We start from the raw sequence: 24580 nt of genomic DNA on the forward strand, positions 1-24580 counted from the left end.
ATTGATGTTAAAGAGCAGTTTTTCAAATGTTTGTTGCACATGCTCCCAACCAAACCAGTCCAGGTGGAAGACGATGTGAAGAGAAAGCTCCAGAGGATGAATATCACACATTTACGTTGGAAATAAATGTCCTTTAATTTTACATTGTCATGCAAATGATGTTCAAATCTTTGTCGAGTGTTTTGTTGATGTTGGTTTCTAAATGTTTTTTGACGCTCGGCCCCAAAGATTAAAACCTTCTACGGCTCACAAGCTGCAACAATTCACACATTATCAACTATCTTTCTGACTAAACTAAGATAAAAAGTGAAAAACTGCCTGATTCCTGCATCGTGAATGTAAATCTTTTTGGTTTTTATGACAGTAAACTGAATATGTTTGGGTTTGACATTTTATAAACCAAAACAAGAAATGAATTAGTGGAGAAAACAATCAACAGATTAATGGACAAAGAAAATGTGTTTTCCAACATATATGGCTGAATTACTCCAACATTACAAGATACATACAATTTTAATTCAATTTTATTTATATAACGCCAATTACAGGTCAAATTGTCTCAAGACACTTTATTTTTATATTTTTTTGTCATATTTAAAGTATGACAAAGTAAGAAATTTAAACCTCTTGACTAATCCAATTTATTATTTGGTTTTTAAGAGACTAATCGACAACTAAAATAACTTTCTCCAGTAAAACTAATAAACATGAGGTGAAATAGAAGGAACAGTTTTAAATACTGCAGTCCCACGACGACAAGAATAAAGTTTGTCAACAAAAACTAAATCTACTGGTGGATTCCATTAAAGTCCTAATAAAGGATAATAAAGTGTGATACTAAACGTTTGTGGTGCTAAAAATGTCAAAGTAAAGATATCAAGTTGAACATCTGGATGGAGGTTGATAAAATTTGACCTTCTTTCATTTCTCTGGAGCGACTCCATGGATTTTATGGATGGTGGTTAAAGACCTGCTCTTCTAGTCGTCTTCCTTCTAGTCGCTGTAAAAAGTCAGTCCATCCTGGCCGACTTCAACACCTCTTCATGACAGCTTGTTCTGCCTCCGACCTCGTGGAAACTCCAGAAACTCGGGAAAACCCGTGGAGACTCGAAGAACTCGTGGAGACTCGAAGAACTGGTTGAGTGGGGGAAGGTGTGGTGGGTGGTGGGGGAGTCTGGGTGGAGTCAGGGGGGGGGGTGGGGGGGGGGGGGGGGGGGGGCACCCCCCCCCCACCCCCCCCCCCCCCCCCCCCCCAACTCCCCCCCCTGACTCCACCCAGACTCCGCCTTGGCTCCACCCATGTGGTCACTTGAGGAACTACGATGCCAAAGGGACGACGAATTTATTTCTTTTCATCTGATCTGTAGCTCAGTGAGTTAAGGATTTGCCTATGGAGCTGCAGGTCGCTGGTTCAAGACCAGACACTTCTTAAATTTTCTCAAAATCCTGACAAAGACAAAGAAAGAAAAATGCCGGTGGTGGGTCTCGAACCTGCGACCTTCCACTTGGTAGTCCTCTTCTTATCCTCCTGAGCTACTCGCTCAGATACTAATTCTTCTTTTTTTTGCGCATTTATCATCTATTTTTTTGTCGTTTTCGAATTTTTTTTTTATTCAAGTCTCGACTCGACCGTTTTTCTCAGGAGGTTGGACTTCAGCCTTTGTGCTGGAGGGTTGAACCCTCAGTTCCAAGACTTTCCAAGCCTCCAGACCTCCCGAGTCCTCAGGACCTGTGCTTTCAGACAGTCTGAGGGCTGAAATTTTCTGAGTCCCACAGTAGTTCTCTGTTAGATTGAACTTTCAGACAGTCCAAGGACTGATATCTTCTAAGTTCCTGAGTAGTTCTCTGTTAGTTTGAACCTTCAGACAGTCTGAGGGCTGAAAACCTAAAAGTTCTTGAGCGGTTCTCTGTTAGTTTGAACCTTCAGACAGTCTGAAGACTGAAATTTTAAAGGTTTCTCAATACTTCTCTGTTAGTTTGAACTTTCTGGTTAACAGAAGCCTTAAAACTTGTGACCATGAGTCTTGATTTCACATTTAGACCATCCATCTGAGTTCTTCTCAGACCTTCACCTGTGGGTTTTTTAGAAATCCTCAACAAACTTTGATTCTCTTCACTGAACAGTAAAGTTTGTGGAGATCAGAAGGTAACATTAGTTTGATAAATGCCTTCAACTACTAGTAGACTTTATCTGGAAAGCAGTTTTCTGAAATGAGTTCTGAGTAAATCTATCCACAATCAAACCAAGAATATAGAAAGAGGAAACATTTGAAGAAACAACTTGATGTTTTCGTTTCAGACTAGAAAAAGCTTTAATATCTTTATCCGTTTTTGTTCTTTTTGATCGTTTTATTGTCTCTTCTGTTTAATTTGATCTTCTAAAGTTTAACTGGTGTCTTTTCAAATGTTTTGTCTTTAGTGTGATTCTTCTTAAACGTTTAGTTTTGCTCTTTTCTCACCTTTTATTCTTTTCTAATGTCTGATTTGATTTCGAAATGTTTTGTCTTTTTAATGTTTGTTTTTTCAAATGTTTTATCGGCTTGTTTGAATTTTTTTTTCTCTCCCAATATTTAATTTTTCGATTAAGTCTTTAAGGTTTTTCTTTTTAAATGTTTTACCACCTTTTAATCTTTAATTTTCTTTTGAAATGATTCATTGTATTTTATGTTTAATTCCTATTTGAAGTTTTATTGTCTTTAAGATGTAATTTTCTAATTAAACATTTAATTTTTTAATTAAATGTTTTGTCTTTTTAAAGGTTTAATGTAATTAAATGTTTTGTATTTTTTTAAAGGTTTAATATTCTCCTTGTTTAATTGTATTTTTTAAATGTGTAATTGTCTAAAATATTTTCTCTGTAATTTTTAATAATTTTATTTTAAAAATTTTGTTTAATTTCATAATAACATGTTTTGTATCTTGTCTAATTATCTAATTCAATATTTTGTCAGTTTAATAAAATTAAACATTAAATACAATTAAATGATATTAAACTGACAAAATATTGAATTAGATAATTAGACAAGATACAAAACATGTTATTATGAAATTAAACAAAATTTTTACAATAAAATTATTAAAAATTACAGAGAAAATATTTTAGACAATTACACATTTAAAAAATACATTTAAAAAAAATTTTACACAACTTATTGTATTAAAAAAAATTTCTTTGATTTAATTGCTTTTTGTTATGTAGTTTATTTCTTTAATCTTCTTTTTCTGTCAAGATTTTAACCCCAACCTTAAAAATGAAATAAACCCTTAAATCACAATGAAAATACTTCTATTGTCATAATCATGAGTTAGTCAGTTATTCAGTTTATCAATTCAACTTTATTTGTTTAGCACCTTTCACACAGATGACAAAACTAAACAAGCAAAGATAAAAAACTATGCTAAAACTATGATTAAAACTCAAAAACATATTTTTAAAAAAAGATTTAACGTCATAATAAAATATGTTGTGTCCAGGGGATGGAGGGAGTTCATTGAAGTCTTCTTGGGCTCACATGGTAAATCATTTAAAATATAAACTTGATATTCAGTCTAAGGAAACTGCAGAGCGACAGAAGAACCAACAATATCTCCTGTTTTCTCCTTTAATGAGTCGACTCTTCTTGTGCTTTCAGACCAAAGAACTACAGACTCTTCACAACCTGCTCAAACTCTTGGTACAGGACCTCACTACACGGGTCAAGAAGGTTTCCGTCTCATTTCTACTCTGAAGATCACCTTCTCCTGCTCAAACTGCTGACAAATGTTTCTGCTGCTCTAAAGTCTGGTCTCCAGAACTTCCTAAAACTCTCAAAGTCTCTTCTGCTGCAGGTTGCTTTGTAGAACTGTTGCAGAAAACCTCACTAAACCCCATGGAGGGGCCTCAAGATAGTCATCCAAATGAAACCGTACAAAAACCAAACTAGCACAACCCAAACGCTAAAGTCTCCTGCAGCCTACCAGAGAACCTCTGAGAACAGAGAATCAGGACAGGAACTCTTACCTTCTGGACAACCAACGCTGGTTCTCAAACAAGAATACAGAATGTGTCTGACCAAAAACCTCTAAAGACTCACCACAGCCAAGATAAAGACACAACTCAGCTGCACCAAATCCACTAATCACTGCACACATTAGCACCATGTGCTAACTGTGGCTAAAGAACCACATTTACCAAGACAACTATCCAGTACAAAGCCCTAAAACACACCAAGAAACACATTAAAGACGATTTTACTGCTGGAAGCTGCAAGCCAACGCCTAAAGAACAACCTAAAGCAACAGAGCCAAACCCAGTTCACTGGTGAAGAGAAGCAGAGGAAATGTTTGATGCAGCTAAATAAAGCAGGAAGACACTGAGCTGCCCAGGTGTTCCTGATAACACCAAGCAGCCACCTGGACAGCCAATAGGAACACAGCTTACTGGAAGTCCAGAGGGCTGGCTTAGTGAAGGAAATTTAGTTTAAAGTTGAAGCAGAAAGTTAACAAAGAAAGTTGAAAACCACCTTCTGATACCTGAAATCTCTGAGTTTTCACACAAAGAACGCCTGAACATGTCAAACTGGTTTCATAGTAGAACCATCATTGTAAAAACGTCATAGTATGGTGTGTTGCTCAAAAAACATTACGACCCAGCTGTATAGGGTCACCGAGGAGCAACACAAAAACAGGACAAATGCTGGTTTCCAGGGGGTTAGGCAGCTATTTATTTGAAAGAGTAAGTTTATGACAACACAGCATGTGAACAGATAAATCACAAAGTCTGTCTTTAGTTCAGCTGAAAATATTAGAGTTTATATAATAATAATAGAGTTTTTGTCTTTTTTATTGATCAAACTTTTCAGGAAGTAGATGAAGAATAATTAAAGCTCTCATGTAGAAGTCCAACGTGTTTTGGATCCTTGTGGAGAGTTTAATCTTAGAGTTTGTACAGCTGTTGAGTTTTTAGAGTCACATGGATTGTTTTGACATTTAATAACTGAGTCCTGAAATAAAATTACAGTTGTGGATTTCTGTCATTTAGTCTGGACTAAACAAATAACAGCAGCATAAATCTCAAACGTCATTATGAGGAGTCTGGATTGAGGTTTCTCACTTGATAATGATCAAAACATGAAATTTAGGTTGGTTTAAAGGAATATTCCACCTTAAATCTTTGAATGTTGACCTAAAAGGTTGGTTTCAGGAAGTATTCCACCTACAAGGTCCTCAAACATCCACCTTAAAGGAACATTCCACCAAAAATCCTTGGACATGCACCTAAAATGTTGGTTTAACCGAGTATTCCATCCAAAATCCTCAAAGAGACCTGAGGGGCTGGTTAAAATGAATCTTCCACCTAAAACCTCACCCGAAAGGGTGGTTTAGAAAAAAATCCTTCAATGTAGACCAAAAAAGTTAGTATGGAGGAATATTCCACCTGAAATTTAGACCTGAGAAGTTGGTTCGGAAGAATATACCATCCTAAACATCTTTAAATGTAGACTAAAAGACGGTTTGGAAGAAAATTCCACCTAAAATCCTCCAATGTAGACCTAAAAGGTGAGTTTAATGGTATATTCCACCTAAAATTCCCTACTGTAGACCTTGGAGGTTGATCTGATGGTATATTCCACCCAACATCCTTGAACATAAACTTAAAAACTTCAAAGTTCAAAGGAATATTCCACCTAAAATCCTTCAATGTAGACCAAAAAAAATCTTGGTGTAAAGGAGTATTCCACCTTAAATGTAGACCTAAAGGATGGTTTGGAGTAATATTCTACTCTAAAATCTTCCAATGTAGACCTAGAAGGTTTACCTGATGGTATATTCTACTCAACATCCTGGAACATTTACCTAAAAGGTTGGTTTAATGGTATATTCCCAGAACCCTTGAACATTGGGCTTAGTGGTATATTCCACCCAAAATACTTGTACATATACCAAGAAGTCAGTGTAAAGGAAATGTAGACCTAAAAGGATCGTTTAAAGGAATATTTAAACTATTATTTTCATTATTTAATAATCTGTTATCAGTCAGAACCCTGGCAAACTTATTTTCATCAGTTTTTTAGTGGAAGTCACAAATAAAGGAGCTCTTGGTTTTTCCTGGCGTTACTGAGTCCAAAGCTGCTGTTTCAACACAGACATGTTCACATGCATCCACAAACCTCTCAGCCCTCAAACACCCACAGACAGGAGGCCGGCTGGACCGAGGCTCGGCGGCGTCCTCAGACCCACGAGTCGGGGAGTCGCTGAACTTGTTGGTCCGGTTTGAAGGCCTCCGTGTGGTCCAGTAGAAGTCCACGTAGTCGGTGTTGGCTTTGAACCGCAGCCACTGGTCTCCATCAGGTGGACCGGCTCGTCCTCGTAGGGCTCCTCCTGTAGCCTTGAGGGGACCACAGGAACATTCAGTAGCTGTTGGAGTTCTTCCTGTCAGGCTCGTGGTAGAATGGCTCTGAAGTATCTTGTACTTGTCTTATCTGGAACAATCTAACAGCCTAAACTGTTAACAGCAGTGTAAAGAAGCAAACACACAGGCATAGATTAGGACTCAAACTAGATTTATTTTAGAAAACAAATCAGCTTAGAGGCATTTGTTCACACATGTGGCTGAATAGGAGGCCGTCCAATCAGATTTGAGGTCTTCACTCTGTAGGTTGGTTGTTTGGTGAGACTCTTGGACCTCCATCAGCTGACGTGGATGTTTGATGGTCTTCTTCTCTAGTGGCAGATGATTCATCCATGAATTCAGCAGCTACAGACTAAAATGAAGCTCATGCTGCCGTTATTGAATTCCTGTTCCAGATCAAATGTTCAGAGCTCACCTTGAATGCAGCCGTCTGCTGTCTGGATAGTTTTTCTCATTGTAGTCTTCAATAAAGTCTTTTTCCTCATGTCAGGATGTGGTGAGACTCTTTCTCAGTCTCTGCAGACGTCCCTCATTGTGCATCTCCAGAGAAGAAACACAAAAACTGATCACTGCTTCAGCATCACAAACGCTCTCCAGCATTGAGAGTGTTTTAGGAATTCATTGATTGTGTTGTGAACTTTGAAGGAGCAGAAACTTTACAGCTGCCAAAGATATGAGCTCCAATTCTGGATGTTTTAGGAAATGAAGTTCATCAAATGAACACTTGATTTTTGCTGAAAACTCTCATTAAATTACTGAAGAAATTTAACATAAAAACCTGTAAACTCTCAGGCAGCTTTTGTTAAAGTTTGTCTATAATTTTATCATCATGTTCTGGAACCAGGACTCTGCAGAAGTTCCTTCAATCAGATACTTGTGTGTTTCTATTTAAGGCCTCAGGTTTGAACGTACAGCAGAGGATTAGAAAGGAGTGATTTTAATATTTAAATCAGTCCAGTAAATGTTTGGCATAAAAATTATTAAAATTTTGATTTAGATAGATTTGTGTCAAATAATTTTGTAGCGTCTCACTAAAATATATCCAAATGAGTTCAGTGTATTTACATTTTATAGAATATTTGATTTCTTAATCTCAATACTGTAGGGTCTGACCCTAAATATTATAATAATGATGTCAATTTAAATAATATTTTAGTGCAGTCATAAACTTTAATCAGCTAAACTTACATAATAAATATCACTGCACAATCTTAACCTGAACATTCATATTATTGAGGTAAATTTACATAAATCATGATATTCTAGAGTCTTAACTGGAATATTTCTAACATTAATCTTTTTGTATTGTGCTGATAAACAAGAATAACCCAACTTTCAGATAATATTTGTTGACTGTGATTGAGACTAAATTCCTCCACATTCTGGAACTGGACTGAATTTCCCAAAATGGAAACATGGACAGAATTTAACACTCATGTATCCATGGCAACGCTAAAGTTTCTGCTTCTTACCAAAGTTCACAACACAAGTAAAGATTTTAATGTAAAACTTCAGGGATGACTGCTGACCATAAATATTCTGATCAATACTTCATGATCAATATCAGGACAGATGTTACAACTCCAGCTGTTGCATTAGACTGCAGTTATTCACAGAGAAATTAAAACATCACATTCCTCATAAAAACTAGATGGGACTTTGATTAAATAAAGTGTTGGTGAATAAACAGTGTAAAAAGTGCAAAGCAGCTCCATTAAATCAGGAGATGTGAGACTTCCACAGCATGGATCACCATCTGCTGTGTTAAATCTGTGGATGTTCTCAGTCATCCAGGTCATGATAAGTCTCAAGCAAGCATAAATTATGGCAACTGGACTAACCTCGACAAACAAGGTCAGAAAAATCAGCTTAGACCCTGAGGAAACTATGGTTTCATATGACGTGACTTCGCTTTTTACTTGCATTCCCACTGGAGATGCAATACAGACAGTAAAGAGAAAACTGCTGCTTGACAACTCTCTGTCTGAGAGGACCAACCTCTCCCCCGAACAGGTGTGTGACCTCCTTAACCTTTGCCTCAGCACCACTTCTTTCCAGTACAACAACGGATTCTACAGGCAAAAACACGGCTGTGCCATGGGATCCCCTGTATCCCCCATTGTAGCTAACCTGTACATGGAAGAAATGGAGATTGTGGCACTGAGAACATTCAGTGGCCACTCCCCGAGGCACTGGTTCAGATATGTGGATGACACATGGGTCACCATCAGGAAGGGTGAGGTCGAACCTTTCACAGAACACCTCAACTCGGTGGATAAAAACATCAAGTTCACAAGAGAGGATGTCCAAGACAACTGTCTGGCGTTTCTAGATTGCGTGGTACGCATTGAAACCAATGGGGAACTCAACATTGGGGTCTACAGAAAACCCACTCACACAGACCAGTACCTCCTGTTTGATTCACACCACCCACTAGAACACAAGTTGGGGGTGATCCGTACCTTAAAGCACAGAGCACAGAACATCCCATCAGAAGCGGATGGAAAAAGAAGGGAACACAAACATATTCACTCTGCTCTTCAAACTTGTGGCTATCCAAACTGGGCTTTTATCAAAACAGCAAAAAAGCGCAGGGAGGATAAGAAAGACGAGGACCACAAAAAGAGAAACAACATTGTCATCCCCATCCCCAGGAATTTCAGAGAAACTCAGGAGGATCTTTAACACCCACCAGATCCCAGTACACTTCAAGCCCAGCAACACTCTGAAGCAAAAGCTGGTCCATCCCAAGGACAAAATTCCAAGGGAGAAACAGAGCAATGTGGTGTACGCAGTGCAGTGCAATGAGGAATGCTCTGACCTGTACATTGGAGAGACTAAGCAGCCATTACACAAGCGCATGGCACAACACAGGAGGGCCACGACCACAGGCCAGGACTCAGCAGTCCACCTCCACCTCAAGGAGAAGGGGCACTCCTTTGATGACCACAAGGTGTGCATTCTAGCCAGAGAGGACAGATGGTTTGAGAGAGGGGTAAAAGAAGCCATTCATGTCAAACTAGAACGGCCATCTTTGAACAGAGGAGGGGGCCTCAGACACCACTTGTCTCCCACTTACAATGCAGTTCTTAGAGCCCTCCCAAGGAGGTGCAGCCATCTGTCCCACCTGCAGTCAGGTGACCCCCAACCACCCTCCTAGAGGGAGGGGTAATGACCGCCCATCAAAGGCTAACGACTCCTAACGAGTCTATTGGTTTCGGGTCTTTGTCCACTTGTTTTTGCCACCACCCTCCTGGTGGATAAATATCTGGTACTCCCCACCAGACTTTCAGAACTGAAGAAGCCTCTTGGATGAGAGGTGAAACGTTTTCGACTCACACGAGGTTAGTCCAGTTGCCATAATTTATGCTTGCTTGAGACATCTGCTGTGTTGATTCATAGCTGAATGTCAGAATGAACTGAGCTAGAAAAGCTGCTTTGAGCTGCAACATTACGGTCTGACAATCCAACACCATCACAGTTTTCATCTGGTTGTTTTTGCTCCAACATGCTGTGAAGTTCAGTTTTTACCTGAATCAATACAGAGATTCTATTTCCAACCAAGACTGGAATAAAAATTAGAATGTTGTGAGGTTATTAATGCAACTAAATCCTTTCAGATGGAAGGATTTACTTCTAAGTTCTAATTCAAGTTTCAGTTGGAGCACACTGCATTCACAAAGAAAAACAGCGATACCTTCATAGCAACATTTAATAAACCTAAAGCTTCCCTGTTGGCTCATTGGTGGAGTTTGTTACTGAGCATCTGAACCTTAAATCCAGTGAGACGACCATCTTCAGTCGAGGCCAGTCAGAGAACTTCAAGACCTTCCATCTGCTGGACCAGATGTGGCATCATCTCCCTCTGAACATCTGGATGACAGGAGAAAAGACAGAAATCAAACACAGATCACAGAAATACAATTTATTCACTTTCATCATTTTATAAAAGTAGCATGAACTTTATTAAAACCTGACATCAGCAATGAAAGTAAATGTTTTTTATCTCATGTTGAAGCTAAATTTAAAGTCAATTTTAATGACAGTTTATCCTGAAAGGAGTGAGAATGGAGCTTTTCTTTCCTTTTTAGAATATTCCCTCAAAATATTCTGTTTATTATTGGCTTTAGAAGCATTTTTCTTTACTTATTTAGTTTTAGATACCTCAGACTGATACACTTTGCTGGTCTGCAGATAATTTCATGTACAATGACAATAAAGATCTTCTATTATAACATATTTTGCTAAAACAAGAACTGCAAACCTTCTCAACCATCTCTCAGGCTGCAAAATTCCAACTGCGACCAAGAATTATCTGATGTAGTTATTATTGTAATCTTTACTGAACCAGCCCTGGAATTAATAAAAATCTGTATATGGATATGATTTTCTCTGATGGGACCACTATGGAAGCCGTAGTAAAAATTAACTATCCTTAGAGAGTGGGTCTTCATTCAGATGGATAAAAAAATGCTCTCCCTATTAAAACAAAAAAACAAAAAAATGCATAGAATAAAGTAAATCTCTTCTGCACTGCACACATACTACACTTTTGTATAACTCTGGATGTCAGAGTAAAGGCAGACAGATCCACCGATCAGCCACAACATTCTGACCACTGACAGCTGAAGAGAACAACATCCGTCATCTTGTTCTAATGTAACGTTCTGCTGGGAAACCTTGACGTTCATGTGGATGTTTGACATGTACCACCACCTAAACACTGCAGGACAAACAACCCCCTAGTCTCCATGGCAACAGCAGTCCTTGATGCCAGCTGCCACCCTCAGCAGGACAAACTGAAACTGCTCAGGAGTGGTCCGAGGAACACGACAGAGCTAAGCTGTTCACCTGGGTTCCACACTCCCCACATCCAGATCTGATTGAGCATCAGTGGGATGGTCCAGGATCAGCCTGGTCTAGGTAGGACCCACCCTGCAACCCACAGGATCCACAGAATCCACAGGACATCCCCAGAGGTTCTGATGAACCACTGGGTCAGAGGAGTTTTAGCAGCATAAAGGGACCAACACAGTATTAGTCAGGTGGTCAGAATGTTAGACTGTTATAGTGTCATGCTGATTATATGATCAGTAAATGTTACCATCAATTATAACGTCCACATTGATCAAGAAAAAAAAACAACTATCAGTTCATTCAGAAACTGTGGGGTTCAACCTAAAAACACAGACCTCAACAGCCGTTTGTTTCAAAGCAGAACACCAGCTGGTTTTCACTAAAGAAGCTTTAAGAGCAACAATTAAATGACAGTTTTGTTCTCATTAAGTTCAGAGTCAGCCAAAATAATGTACACACACATCAGGAAAAGAAAAACTTTTATAAATATTTCATTTGTATAAGTACTTCTACACATATAGATTCCTCTTTCTAAGTTTGATCAAATCACGATAACTCTGTGTCCTGTTGTACGATGTTTTCCCAACAGATGGCGCTATCCTCATGAACGGAGCATCAACAAGTGACGTCTACAACAGAACAGAAATGTCTGGAAGCCAGTGGCCACCACTTTGAGCACCTCTTGTAATTGTAGAGGCCAAAGATAACTTTTATTAATCTCGTGATGTCTGAATAAATTTGGTATTGAAATATTTATGCAAGTTTTTCTTTTCCTGATGTGTGTAAACATTATTTTGCCTGACTCTGTATAATGGGTTTCTGACAGGTCACCAGGCAACATCTTTTTATAATAATGACAAACATACCTGCATTCTACAGGACTGATTTTCCTCGTGCAGGTAAAGATGTGTGAGGAGCTTAGAGATGACAGGAGCAGGAGTCATCCTCACTAATTCAGCTTCCACCTAGAAACAGAAAGACCACAAACAAACACACTGATATACTCTCAAACGTTCAACCTCACAGCCTCAAAATATCTGTTTAGGAAGTGTTGTGTTTCTAAATTCTGCTGAAAGCATTGACAGACATTCTCTTACAAGGTTGTGTAAAAAGCAGCCTGTCCTCTGAGCTACTGAGAAATCTTCCTGAACAAAGTTTCTACGTGTAAATCAGCTCAACAAAAACTAAAGCCTCAGTCAGAGATAACAGGTATCACAAATTATAAACAACTTTCTTTGTTAATTCAGACTTTCTGCTTCAACCTCACAGAAAAAGGGGAGTTTAACTCGTCAGGTGACTGAAAATGAACGGCTTGTGCAGTTCTAGATCCAAAAGTAGGATGTTTCAACTCATGTTTTACTACAAATACATACAGTAATAAATAAACACAATGGCTGGTTGTTAGTTTATTCACTATTAATGTCATTTTATATACTGGATTGAACTTGAGCAGTGGAAGAGAGAAGGAATTCATTGAAATTATGGAGATTCAGCGAGGGAATGTTGCGCAATGTTAAGTTAAGGGCGGTTTAATTCAAACCAGCTGAATGTTAAACTTAAGTGCAGCTCAACGGGTTTCAGTTAACCTTAAAGTAAAATAACTTTTTTAAAAGCTAAAATACACAGCAGAGAAATACAGGTTGAGAAGGTCATTCTAATAATGACGGACAGGCAGCAACTAACAGGTGTTCAGTGGTAAGTTAGCCACCTGTGTTAATTAGCCCGCTAGCTAACTTAGCCGCTTAGCTAGCTAACGCGTCCGGACCAACTGCTCAAACACGACAAAACACAACTCTTCACAAGTCGCTGACTTAACGTACTACAAAACAACGCTACTTGTTAGAAGTATTTATCTTCTTACCGTGTTTTACTCCAAAAACAAGGTCAACAGCAGTCAGAGATGCTACCAGAAGTGCCAACCATAGATAAACACAGACTAGATCCGCTAGCGCGCTGTCTTCTATATTATCTGTGGTCTGAACAATCACTGCTCTCTGGCTCCGCCCTCTGAGAATCTTGTTGTCGTTTGGCTCCACACTTGCCGATGATCACTTCCGGTCTCAGAAAATTAAAAAAAACGGACCTTTTTTCGTTTCTGTCACTTACTGATTTTATTTTTTTGTTATTCTAAATATGAAATGAAAATCAAAGCATTTTTAAAATTTCGTATATCCCTTTTTGATCACGAAAAGGAAAAACGCCTTGTATTTCAATTTTAATTTTTGTATTTTAAAACGAAAATCAAATAACCACTCGTTTTTTGTCTTTCAATACCCGTTTCAGAACGGAAAATCCAGTTGCCAGATAAATACACTGATCGTGTGCCTTGTGCTCTCTTAACAGTTTGTTATGTATATGTTATTTGTTACATTAGTGCCCTATCAAGTGTCTATTCATGTTTTTCTCTTGTAGATGTATTTCACTGCTTTTTCACATTATGGCGAGGGGACTACAGATGAAAACTAGCCTTCCGGCTAATTCTGGCTTTTTTAACCATGTGTAATCATGTGTTTTATGAAATTGTATTGTCCCCTTTCAAATAGACTAAATTGAAATTGAAATTGAAGCTATTAGGGACAAAAATGATCTCATTTAAACCCATTATGACTAAACTGTGTTGTTTAAGATTAATTGATACTGATTGCAACATGTGGCAGTCCAATTTCTCTTCAACACATTTTCATTAATGCTTTATTCTAATCTCATTTTGAGGTTGTTGAACCTGGTGCAATGAGAGCAATGGAGGAAAAGGTCATGGAAATCTATGTTAACCCTCAAGTGGTAAATGTTTCTGCAGAGAAGTTTGTCATTCAAATAGAACACACATTTGCTCTTTTTCAGTTTTTTTCAATTTTTAAAATTTTTATGTTATGTCTTATCTGGGGCTGCACAGTGGTGTAGTGGTTAGCACTTTCGCCTTGCAGCGAGAAGGTCCCTGCTTCGCGTCCCGGCTTTCCCGGGATCTTTCTGCATGGAGTTTGCATGTTCTCCCTGTGCATCCGTTCTTTCTGCTCTAGTTTGTGTTTTGTCTGCAGGTATCTTTGTTCTTTGGAGTGGCACTACTCTGATCTGTGGTTACAAATCCGACCAAACTCTGGAGTGTTTATTGTTCTCGTGTTACATTTATTATCTGTGTCTGTCTGCTGTCCCTTCCTCTCTCCTCTTTACAATCACCCTAACCAGGCGAGGCAAATGCCACCGTCCCTGAGCCTGGTTCTGCTGGAGTTTTCCTACTAGAATCACTAGATTTGTTGGGTTGCTGGGTGACCCACGATATGAGGTGCCCTGAGGTCATTTATGTTCTGAATCAGTGCTTTACAAACATGAATTTAATTAAACAGCTGTGTTGTTCTGGAAAGCTGTACTTTGAAATAACACGTTATTATAAATTTCAAAAGAAGTTGACATTTTATTATTGCACAATGTAAAAATATTGTTTGTTTCTGAGTAAAAATAATATAATTGCACACATTTGCAAAGTAGTTTCCAAAATACAATACAAATATTTGCAATATTAAATTCATTCTGCATATTAAAACAACACACATTTGGATGACAAAAAATGATCCTGATGTCACTGAAAAGTTATTCACATACATCGGTCAAAATATCTGATTTACTGTCCATCATGTCTGTTTGGTCTTCTGAACAGAAGCAGGAACATCAGCGACATTATGCAGAAACTCATACAGCAACTTAGCGTTATTAGCATTCCCAAGTATTTCTGCCAGCTTGTTCTGGCTGAGTTTGGCTAGGTCTGCCAAACTGTCTGCATTTTTAATAAGAGCCCTGTAGTTTTTCATATTGACCCCCGGCATTTTCAAGAGGAAGTCATAAGGTCCGGGGTTGTAGAGGTCTGTTGATTCAGCCACAAGGTCTGACTCAGCTGTGACCGCCTGAGCTGCTGAAGCATCGGGTTCGGGTTGGCCTTGTTTTAGTTCCAGGAAGAGCTCGGCTGTGGCGTGTGGGGAGGGGCACCAGAGTATACGGAGGCAAGGGAAGTGCAATGTGAGTAAAGTAAGCTTTGAAGAAACATCATTTGACGATATCTCATGACGGAAGTCTGACCAGGCCATGAGGGAAAACGGTTTAGGCGGGTCAAACTCGATGAGCAGCACTGCTTTCCTGTAGTAGCGGGTCATGGAGAGGCACTGGGTGTAGAGGCGGCCGCTCTGCAACGAGCCGATCAGGTCACTGACGCTCTTACGCTCAACGCAAGTGTCTGGGGTTAAAATGTAGTCGCCAACTTCTAGGGTGACGAGATCAATGTCCAGCCCACGGCGGTGCAGCAAGGAAGGCAACTCACTGCGGAACTCACGCATGTCCACAATGACTCGTGAAGGCTCTCTGGACTGCTCCTGGCCTCCTGGTTATTGGACACGGAATGGAAATAAAAACACAAGACATGAGTCAAAAACTAAAGGCAGAAAATAAATATGGGTTTTTCACTGAACGGCCCACACCCAACCATCTTCAATTTGACAGATTTCTTATTTTTTTTTAAAGTGATGAATATTGATTGAGTTGACCATGTGTAAAATCTGTGGTCACAAGCAACATTAGTTTTTGAATTCAATTTGAATTCATTTTTGCGCCAATCTTTTTTGTACACATGTTAAACTCAATCAATATTCACCATTTAACAAAATATCAGTCAAACTGAAGATGGTCAGGTGTAAACTTTTCATTAAATTGGTAAGTTGAGGGGCTGCACAGTGGCGTAGTGGTTAGCACTTTCGCCTTGCAGCGAGAAGATCCCTGGTTCGCGTCCCGGCTTTCCCGGGATCTTTCTGTATGGAGTTTGCATGTTCTCCCTGTGCATGCGTGGGTTTTCTCCGGGTACTCCGGCTTCCTCCCGCAGTCCAAAAATATGCTGAGGTTAATTGATTACTCTAAATTGCCCGTAGGTGTGAAAGTGAGAGTGCTTGTTTGTCTTTGTATGTAGCCCTGCGACAGACTGGCGACCTGTCTAGGGTGTCCCCTGCCTTCACCTGAGTCAGCTGGGATAGGCTCCAGCACCCCCCCGCGACCCTAGTGAGGATTAAGCGCAGTATAGATAATGGATGGATGGATGGTAAGTTGAGGTGGAATGACCCATATAGACATTTAGAAACTGAATAAAATCGACATACCTGCTTTGCGGGTGTTGGTGGTGGCATTTGCAGGTTCTAAGTTTCTAGCAAGATCTAGGTTGGTGTCTTCTCGTCCTTCCCTCTCCTCTGGAATGACCATAGTAGCCTTTTCCCTACAGAAAAACACACACATAAACACCAATGAGAAGCCAGCACTTAACTAAGTAGATATTAGTACCAAGGGGTTTGAGGGGAAAGAAATGGTTCTAACCTGATGAGATGTTCAAACGCTTTCTTTTCTTTAGACAGTGCTGTCAGGTACTTCTGTTCTTCTGTTGAGCCTCCATAGATGAGGAAATACACCCTAAGTGTCTTTCCAGGGCGGTTAGCTTTGTAAATCTCCAGCTGGCGAACAAAACTCAGTTCAGCGTCGTACAGAACCACAAAGCTGGGCTCCACCTCGTGCAGCACCCGGGTCAAGCTGTGGGGGTCGGTGCAGCCTTTCAGTGGATGGATCACAGTCAGCGGTTCCTTTAGGACGCCGTAATAGTCGTCTGATGACAAATCTAATTTAAGCTGTTCTTCCTCTCCTTCATGTTCCTCCATCAGTTCGTCCTCGTCTCCGCTGCTGCCCATCACTGCTGCTTCACCTGTCTCCTGTTTCCCAACCATCTGGGTCAGTGTGAGTGACGGTCTGCTTTTGGTTTTTGTGGTCTTTGTGTTTTTTTTCTGTGCGGGTTCCTTCCCTTTGGACACTTTTTTGACTCGGCCTTTTCCCCTTTTGTCTAAGTCCAGTTCCAAGGCAGCAACTGCAGCAGAGTCCCGTTTGCCGATTGTTCTCGTGTACAGGCGGTTGAGCAGCCAATCAGAGCCGTGTTTGATGCGCTGCTGCAGCTGAGCACAAGTCCGGTCATCACTGGCACAAATCAGAACCCGACCTGAGGGCGACATGTTAGGTGGTTAGTGGTTAGACAACATGTATGTACAACAGGGATATAAATAATGAATCAAAAGCATATACATGACAGAACTGGATTGACCCTTTTATGGTGAATTTTTCAACAAACTTTACTCAGCTTGTGTTGTCTCCTATCACTGACCAACACCTATGCTATGCTAGTCAATCAGAACTCCATTCATTCCTATTTGAACACTTGTAATCTCCTGTGTGCTCGTATGTTTTATTCTGGTCTTCACCAAGCTGGAACTTTTACACTGGATTTCAAGGGACCATGCTGTGCACCAGGAAGTTGGAAAAGCTAACAGGCTGATCAAAATGCTCTAACAATGGTACATTTTTTTGTAAATTCATAGGTTTAAATGCACTGTTGACACAACAGACTGCTATAGTAGTTTAACAGCACTGAGCTCTAACCTGGTTCATGTTGAGAGCTCTTGTTCTCCCTCTCGATCTCCTCCAGCACCTCAGTCAGAGCCTCCCACTTTGGGCTCTTCTCCAGCACCAGCTCCCGCTTCATCTCTGAAACCCACACAATAGACTGAGCCTTTAGTCGTTTCAACACGAATACACACACAAGCATTTAATCATTTGGATATCTACTTTGAAGAAGACACTGTCAGAGATGTGCTCATTGGTCAGTTACCTGAGGCAGAGGTTGGCTTCTGTTTCTCAGCTTCTGCTCCAACTTTGAGTTTCTTTTTGCTCTCAGGAACGCGGAACACTCTGCTCCTAGCGTTCACAAACATGGAGGTACTGGAGTCCAGGAACAGCCAACCTGAAAGTCACAACAGACACAAGCAATCAAACACAGAAACAATCAATAGATTACAAAAATTAAGCAGGAATTTTCCCTCGATCAGGCACTGAGAGCAACTAAGTACATCTAGTTTACCTGAATTGGAGCCAAAGTTCTTCTGGCTGGAGCGCAGGGACTCGAGCAAATCGAAGAAGGTGACACAGTCGTACTGGGTGAGGTAGAGCAGGAGGACCCTCAGCACCTTCAGGTCCTGAACCAGAGCCTTGGTCTTTGCTCCTAGCTGATGCCACAGGGGGTCCAGGCAGTGACGGATAGTCTGGATGGGAGTGAAACAAACAGAACTTTAAAGAAAGAACATTCACCTCCTTCATAGATTATCAACAAGGTATTTTATTAATAAAATACAATGTGTTAAATGAAATGTTTGCCATGGAATAAGCTCATCGTACCTGGGCCACAAGTACAGCTTCTTGACGAAGAGGTTTCTCATCACACGCTCTACTTGGCAGAAGCCTGAGGAGAAAGCTGTGGCCTTGTCAGTGAAGGCCTTAATGAAGCCTGTCTTGTTCTTCTGTCTGAACAGAAGAAGGGTGAAGGCCTCCTGGCATGACTCAATTATTTTAGGGGCGCGATCCACCAGGATACCTAGAGGGGGGGTGGATCAAAAGGCTGTAAATACTGCATGCATTTGAAATGGTTAAACTAACACAACTTCTTTGGTTTTGTACCGTTTTAAAATAAAGTGAGACGATAAAGCATGTATGCAGCTACTATAACATGCAAATACACCAGCAAATATTGCAAGATAATTGAGACTAATAACTGCTAATGATGAAGAATATGAAAGAAAACAAACATGGCTCTCATTTTCTGACCTGATATAAGATGAGCAGGGATGCGGTCAGTGAGGAAGTCCACCACCAGGATTCTGCTGGTGACAAACAGCACCCCTCCCTCAGTGTAAACGTTATAACGCTCAGCGCTCTGGACATCGCTGGTGACCGTCCTCGGCAGGTGGGTGACTCCCTCCACTCTCAACTGCTCCGTGAAATACTCCTGAGAAAGAAAGATGAGAAAGAAACTACGTTGATAACGTATTCTCCAGTCATTTATTGTTATTTTAAATGAAAATAATCCCTTCATGCTCAAAATGGCTCAGATGTAACTGTGTTTTTTCATCAGTTCACTGCTGTTTCAACGTAGAAATGTTCAGTCTTCCATCTTATAAAAACAGCAAACAGACTTGCTCACAAGGTAAAAAACAAATCTTGATTTTCCTGTTCTACACAACTTTGCACATTGAGAAAAAGTACAATTCACAATGTTGATAACCCAGAATCATGCAAAATTTTATCTTCTTGCCTAGTGTAGTGTTTAGGTCGCCTACACAGTTCTGCGATGACAAAATCCTAAAAAAAACTAATGGTGAAAAAAATCTAGATTGTTACAGTGGGTCCAAAAACAATCATGTTGGTAGCTTAAAAGTGAATAAAATACTAAGATCAGGTGCTCCTAAAGGATGGGGTCAGTAAACAGTAAAGATGAAATAATGACTGTCTTTTCATTATATGGAGGTCCCGAGTACTGATCCGCAATCCAAAGAGTATCTGAGGACACTTACAATACAAAAGTGCTTTATGAATACAAGAATAACTCAGCAAAGTTTTGATTCAGTGTCATCCATCCATGAATGATTTTAAAAGGTCACACCTGGTTATACCATATATTGAATAAAGATTTTTATACTTAAAAATCAGAATGACTTGGATAGTCTTCGGATTGCCAACTAACATAAGGAATCCATTAATAGTCTGAACAAATAAGTTAAGTGATTATCAAAATTGTAATATGGCCAAGTGCAGAATCCAAATCACAGGTCCTCCTACTAATGTGTCCACAACAATAGCATAATAAATGATGCACTCACTGCAGTTACATAGAGATGTTCAGGACTACAAATTGTATTTTCCAGAAATGAGGCAACAGGTTTGTTTGGTACAGGCCCTATCAAAGATCATATCATCATTTTTGCTTCAATATCTCCATCGTAATATTTATTAAAAGATATCAAATATGATTTTTTCCTGTGGGAAGTGGGACAGTCAAAATTTTTTCATTTATCTAAACAGACACTTCTGTGATAAAGGCAAAGACACTACAATTTAGAATCCAACATTTATTACCTCATAAAAGGCTCTCCTTCTCTGAAGTGTGACAACACTTCTGTCTGAAATACTGTTAAACACAAAGAGGCAGCTAAGATGAGGTGTATTACAGCAGTGTTAGTGACAAACAGGACAGCACTGATGCTCTGTTGCTTCAGTTATGTAAATTACTGGTAGGAACATGTCAGGTTGTTGTTGGATATTATTTTTAGCCACAGTGTCTTTGAACAAATAACAGGTGTTGTGCCAAAAACTGATCATCTACCCAAAACTGACAATTAAAGCTGTATCATCCAGATTACACACGTCTACAGCTGCTTTTATCTGGACCAAATGGACAGAGCGTCCAAATACACATAATTTTATGGCTGTGGTGATAGCAAAACTTTATCTTTGTGAAACTTTGTTTTAACTGCATAATTGTGACCAAGAAACGTTAGAGTTTTTTATGTAATCTGGCCTGACATTTAGAATGACTATAAGTAATAATACTGTATTATTTTCTATGTTTTGTATGTGTTTGGTATGTGTAATAACCTTGTTTACATTTACGTTGCAGAAGGGTTTTAAATATATATATATATATAAACAGAAGTGATCTCTTTTGCATTTACGATATAAGCCATAAACTTCAAATTACAGCCTCAGTGAATGAAACCAGGCAATTCTGGTGCAACACCACCATTTCAGATACAATGAAGGGGCTGCAATCACTTTTGCTAGGTGGGAAACTGCATTATATAAGTTGAACTGGTCCTTTAAATCACTGTCAAGTCGTAAAAACTAAACAGGTTATAATGCAGGGTACAGCGCAGGCAAAATACTACCGAAACGTCAGGATAACAGCGAAAAAGGCCGGATTATTACTGTTTTACTGTTGTCCATATTAGCCGCCTTGCTAGCACCTACCACCTAGCAACGGGTGAGGCGTTCACAGGTAATGTGTAGCATGCTAAGCTAAGCTTACCTGTTCAGGTGTGGTTGTGTTGAGCAGGAGGACCAGGCTGCCCTGCTCCGAGTAAACCCGCATGAACTGCAGCAAATCACCAAACTGCCACTTACTGCCAAGAATTACTGTTAGCTGAATGTAAAGTAAGTCTTTGTGATGTACAGCAGCTGCTCTTCTGCCTGTTGTTCAGTGTTTTGAAATCGAACTTCCTGCGGTGACGCTAAAAACAAACGTGGAGTGAGAGACAGTGAGTGGTGCGTTCAGGGCCCACAGCGCCATCAAGTGACAGGGAGGATCTTAGCAGTTATTCTGAATCTGTCTTTATTTACTACAGAACAGGGCTGGCTAAGCGACTCTACCATCTCTGTAAGTATCATATCTTGTCTACAAAAGTAATCAACAAAAATATCAACATAGGATTTCTTATTTTAGCAAATTCAGTGCATTCTTTTGAAAACAACCAAACCTGAGCAACACATTGTTATTTACGCTACATGTCTGCAATTCATAGTTTATACTTTTTAAAACAAAAATATTCTGGAATATACAGGCAGTTAAACAGCTAAACACTTTTTTTTCTAAATGCAGAGATATGTACATATATATGTGAAATGTAAGCAACCTCTACATCCAGATGATTTATGTGATTAATGATATTTGACTCTGGTTCTTATTTAAGATGTGCTGGTATAAAATCAGCATTGATGTTTCCAGTCTAGTTATCTTTTTACATCAAGGCATGCAGCCTCCTTGTGTCATACAGCTTACCACAGTGTTTTTTCTTTATCAGCAAGAATTCTGTTAAATCAACACAAACTATGTTCTTTCAATAAGCAAAAGCAGTTACTTTGTGATGATACAGACGTACTGAAATTTGAAATAAGTAAATTAAAAGACTTTCATTTTGGAAATGATGTGTAAAAATACATAAACAAGATTTCTACATAGATGATTCTGTTTTTTCTCTTTCATTTCTCTCTCAAAAAAAGTCATTTTAGACAAAACTGATGAGAAAAGAGTCTTTCATAAAAATTTTCAGCTGTTAAGAAGTTCATGTAAACTCTGCAAAAATAAGGAATAAACTGGTTATTAGTTTTATTTGTATTATTTCATTATCTACTGTATTTTGGTAATCTCAGAAAACAACCACTAGAAATGAGCTCAGTGTGTTAATACTATGGGATGCAACATTTGTGTATTCAGTAAATACTCTCTTTTGTGTTTATCCCAAGTTACAAATAACCAGTTCTTGATTCAAACGCTGTACAGTTTTAGAACAACATCACAGATGTTTTTCAGTTTTAAATACATTATTTCAGCCTAATATAATTTCCCAGCCATAAAATGTGGTTCTCTGAAATCTAATATCAAAGGAAAGGTTGATGATGTCAAACTCCTGAACAAACAGATGCAGTTTTCTTTTTTTGGTGTTTGTCTCTTTTCAAGTTCGATCAGGTCAAACAAAGAATGAACTTGTCCCCAACATGTTTAAATGAAATGTGTTCAGTCTGATATTCAGTTCAGTCACATTACATTTTAATTAGATTCTACCAGTTTACTACATATGTCAACTCCAGGAACCTCATATAATCAGGTTAAGAACAGTGAAACCCAACAAATCCAAAGTTTCCTCTTTCTCCAAAGAGGAGAGGTGCATCATGGGAAGTCACCCAGCAGTCTAGATTTATAGCACCTTCCTTTAGTCAGAGATACAGACATAACTATGTACTAAAGTCTTCTGTAAACATGCAGTATCTGTCGTCTTCTGACTAAAGCACATTTAAATTAGCAGTGCATCCTGCTCCTCCACGCTCCTTAACATCCTTCCTGTTCCTCCACTCATGGCTGTTGGTCGTCTCTGGGTGTCGTTGTCTCGTGGCCTCGGTCCCTCTGTCCTTCTGTCCCTCTGTCCTTCTGTCCTTCTGTCCCTCTGTCCTTCTATCCCTCTGTCCTTCTGTCCCTCTGTCCCTCTGTCCTTCTGTCCCTCTGTCCTTCTGTCCTTCTGTCCCTCTGTCCTTCTGTCCCTCTGTCCTTCTGTCCCTCTGTCCCTCTGTCCCTCTGTCCCTCTGTCCCTTCTGTCCCTCTGTCCCTCTGTCCTTCTGTCCCTCTGTCCTTCTGTCCCTCTGTCCTTCTGTCCCTCTGTCCTTCTGTCCTTCATGTGCTGACTGGGAAATCTGAGTCAGCTACATGAAGAGGTCTATTCTTGATAATATCTGGCTGAATGTAACCTGATCTGCAATGTCATAAATAATCGTGAACAAAAGTTTACATACACTTGTAAAGACCTTGAAACACATGCATCTTTGTCACAAATAACAATCATACATTTTGGTTCATTCAAAGATATATTACAGGTCTTCTGGAACGATGACAAACTCTGCTGGGTCAAAAATATACATACAGCTACTTGAATTATCAGTTCTAGTGATGTAGAAAGCTGTGGGAATCAATTGAAAGTGCCATGGCCTCTTAAATTTTCATGAGTGATTATGACTGACTACAGCTGCTTCCCCGAGTCAACTTAATTACAACCCATTTGATAGACTCAAAGTCGAAGGAGCAGAGTACAGATATGAAACAACAAATCTCGACTTCAACAAGTGAGGAAAGTCACTTGGAGCCATTTCAAAGATGTTTCAGATTACAAAATCAACTGTGCAATCAGTTGTTTGCAAGTATAACAAACTGAGGTAAAAACAAAATGGGCAAAGGAACACTGAATCCAAAATTAGAATTGCTGTATGTATATTTTTGACTCAGCAGACTTAGCCATATCAGTGAAAACCCCAAAATGCCCGATTGCTTTTTGTGATGCGTGTGTTTCAGTCATTCCATTCTAGAAAATTAAGAGTTGTAGGAGTCATGGGAAACTCAAGGCTGTCATGATCTACATTGTCTTTCAGAGTGTATGTAAACTTCTGTTCGCAGCTGTGCTCCTGTACTGTACAGGCATTACTGAAGACATTCAGCATTTTATCCACAACAGAAGGGACACAGAGTAAGGAAAGGAAAAAGGTTCCTCCATCATACAGAATTATGCTAATGTGTGCCATGCTTTATGCATGAATTCAAGTTCACATTTCTCAAGAGAAGTCTCTACTTAAAATCATGTTAATTATACTTTTGGACTTCATATTTTTCAAAGGAAATAAGATCATCTGTCCTGCTGCAGATCTATGTGCATTTAGCAAGGTAGGTTTGCTATTCCAGGTGCACCATTTAGCATCCTAAGTGACACTGTGTTGCTAAATGCATTGCAACTTATAACTTTCTGTCTGGAAACAAAGTCAACAATGTTATAATGCAATATGCATTTCTACTTTGATTTTGGCATTTTTAGTTCGATTAGATCATGTTTAGGTGCACAAAATCATTTTTAAAAATCCAATTTGAAATTTTAATTCACATCAAGCAACAGTTCATACAAC

The 24580-nt window shown here is 39.3% G+C and overlaps 1 protein-coding gene across 1 annotated transcript in view; it reads right to left on the reverse strand.

The window, feature by feature from the left end:
- Positions 1 to 14559: 14559 nt before the first annotated feature.
- The window catches only part of LOC129348964 (DNA repair endonuclease XPF-like), a 12432-nt gene continuing 2411 nt past the window's right edge, over positions 14560 to 24580 (reverse strand). Inside the window, exons 2-9 of the mRNA XM_055010789.1 lie at positions 18914 to 19094; positions 18488 to 18683; positions 18174 to 18379; positions 17925 to 18056; positions 17696 to 17800; positions 16592 to 17258; positions 16381 to 16493; positions 14560 to 15614 (exon numbers count right to left, since the gene is read on the reverse strand). Of these exons, the coding sequence (XP_054866764.1) occupies positions 14875 to 15614; positions 16381 to 16493; positions 16592 to 17258; positions 17696 to 17800; positions 17925 to 18056; positions 18174 to 18379; positions 18488 to 18683; positions 18914 to 19094 (2340 nt within the window). The 3' untranslated portion in view covers positions 14560 to 14874. The remainder of the gene's footprint in view (positions 15615 to 16380; positions 16494 to 16591; positions 17259 to 17695; positions 17801 to 17924; positions 18057 to 18173; positions 18380 to 18487; positions 18684 to 18913; positions 19095 to 24580) is intronic.

This window comes from Amphiprion ocellaris, chromosome 5 (genome assembly GCF_022539595.1).
Source record: "Amphiprion ocellaris isolate individual 3 ecotype Okinawa chromosome 5, ASM2253959v1, whole genome shotgun sequence".
Lineage (NCBI taxonomy): Eukaryota > Metazoa > Chordata > Actinopteri > Pomacentridae > Amphiprion > Amphiprion ocellaris.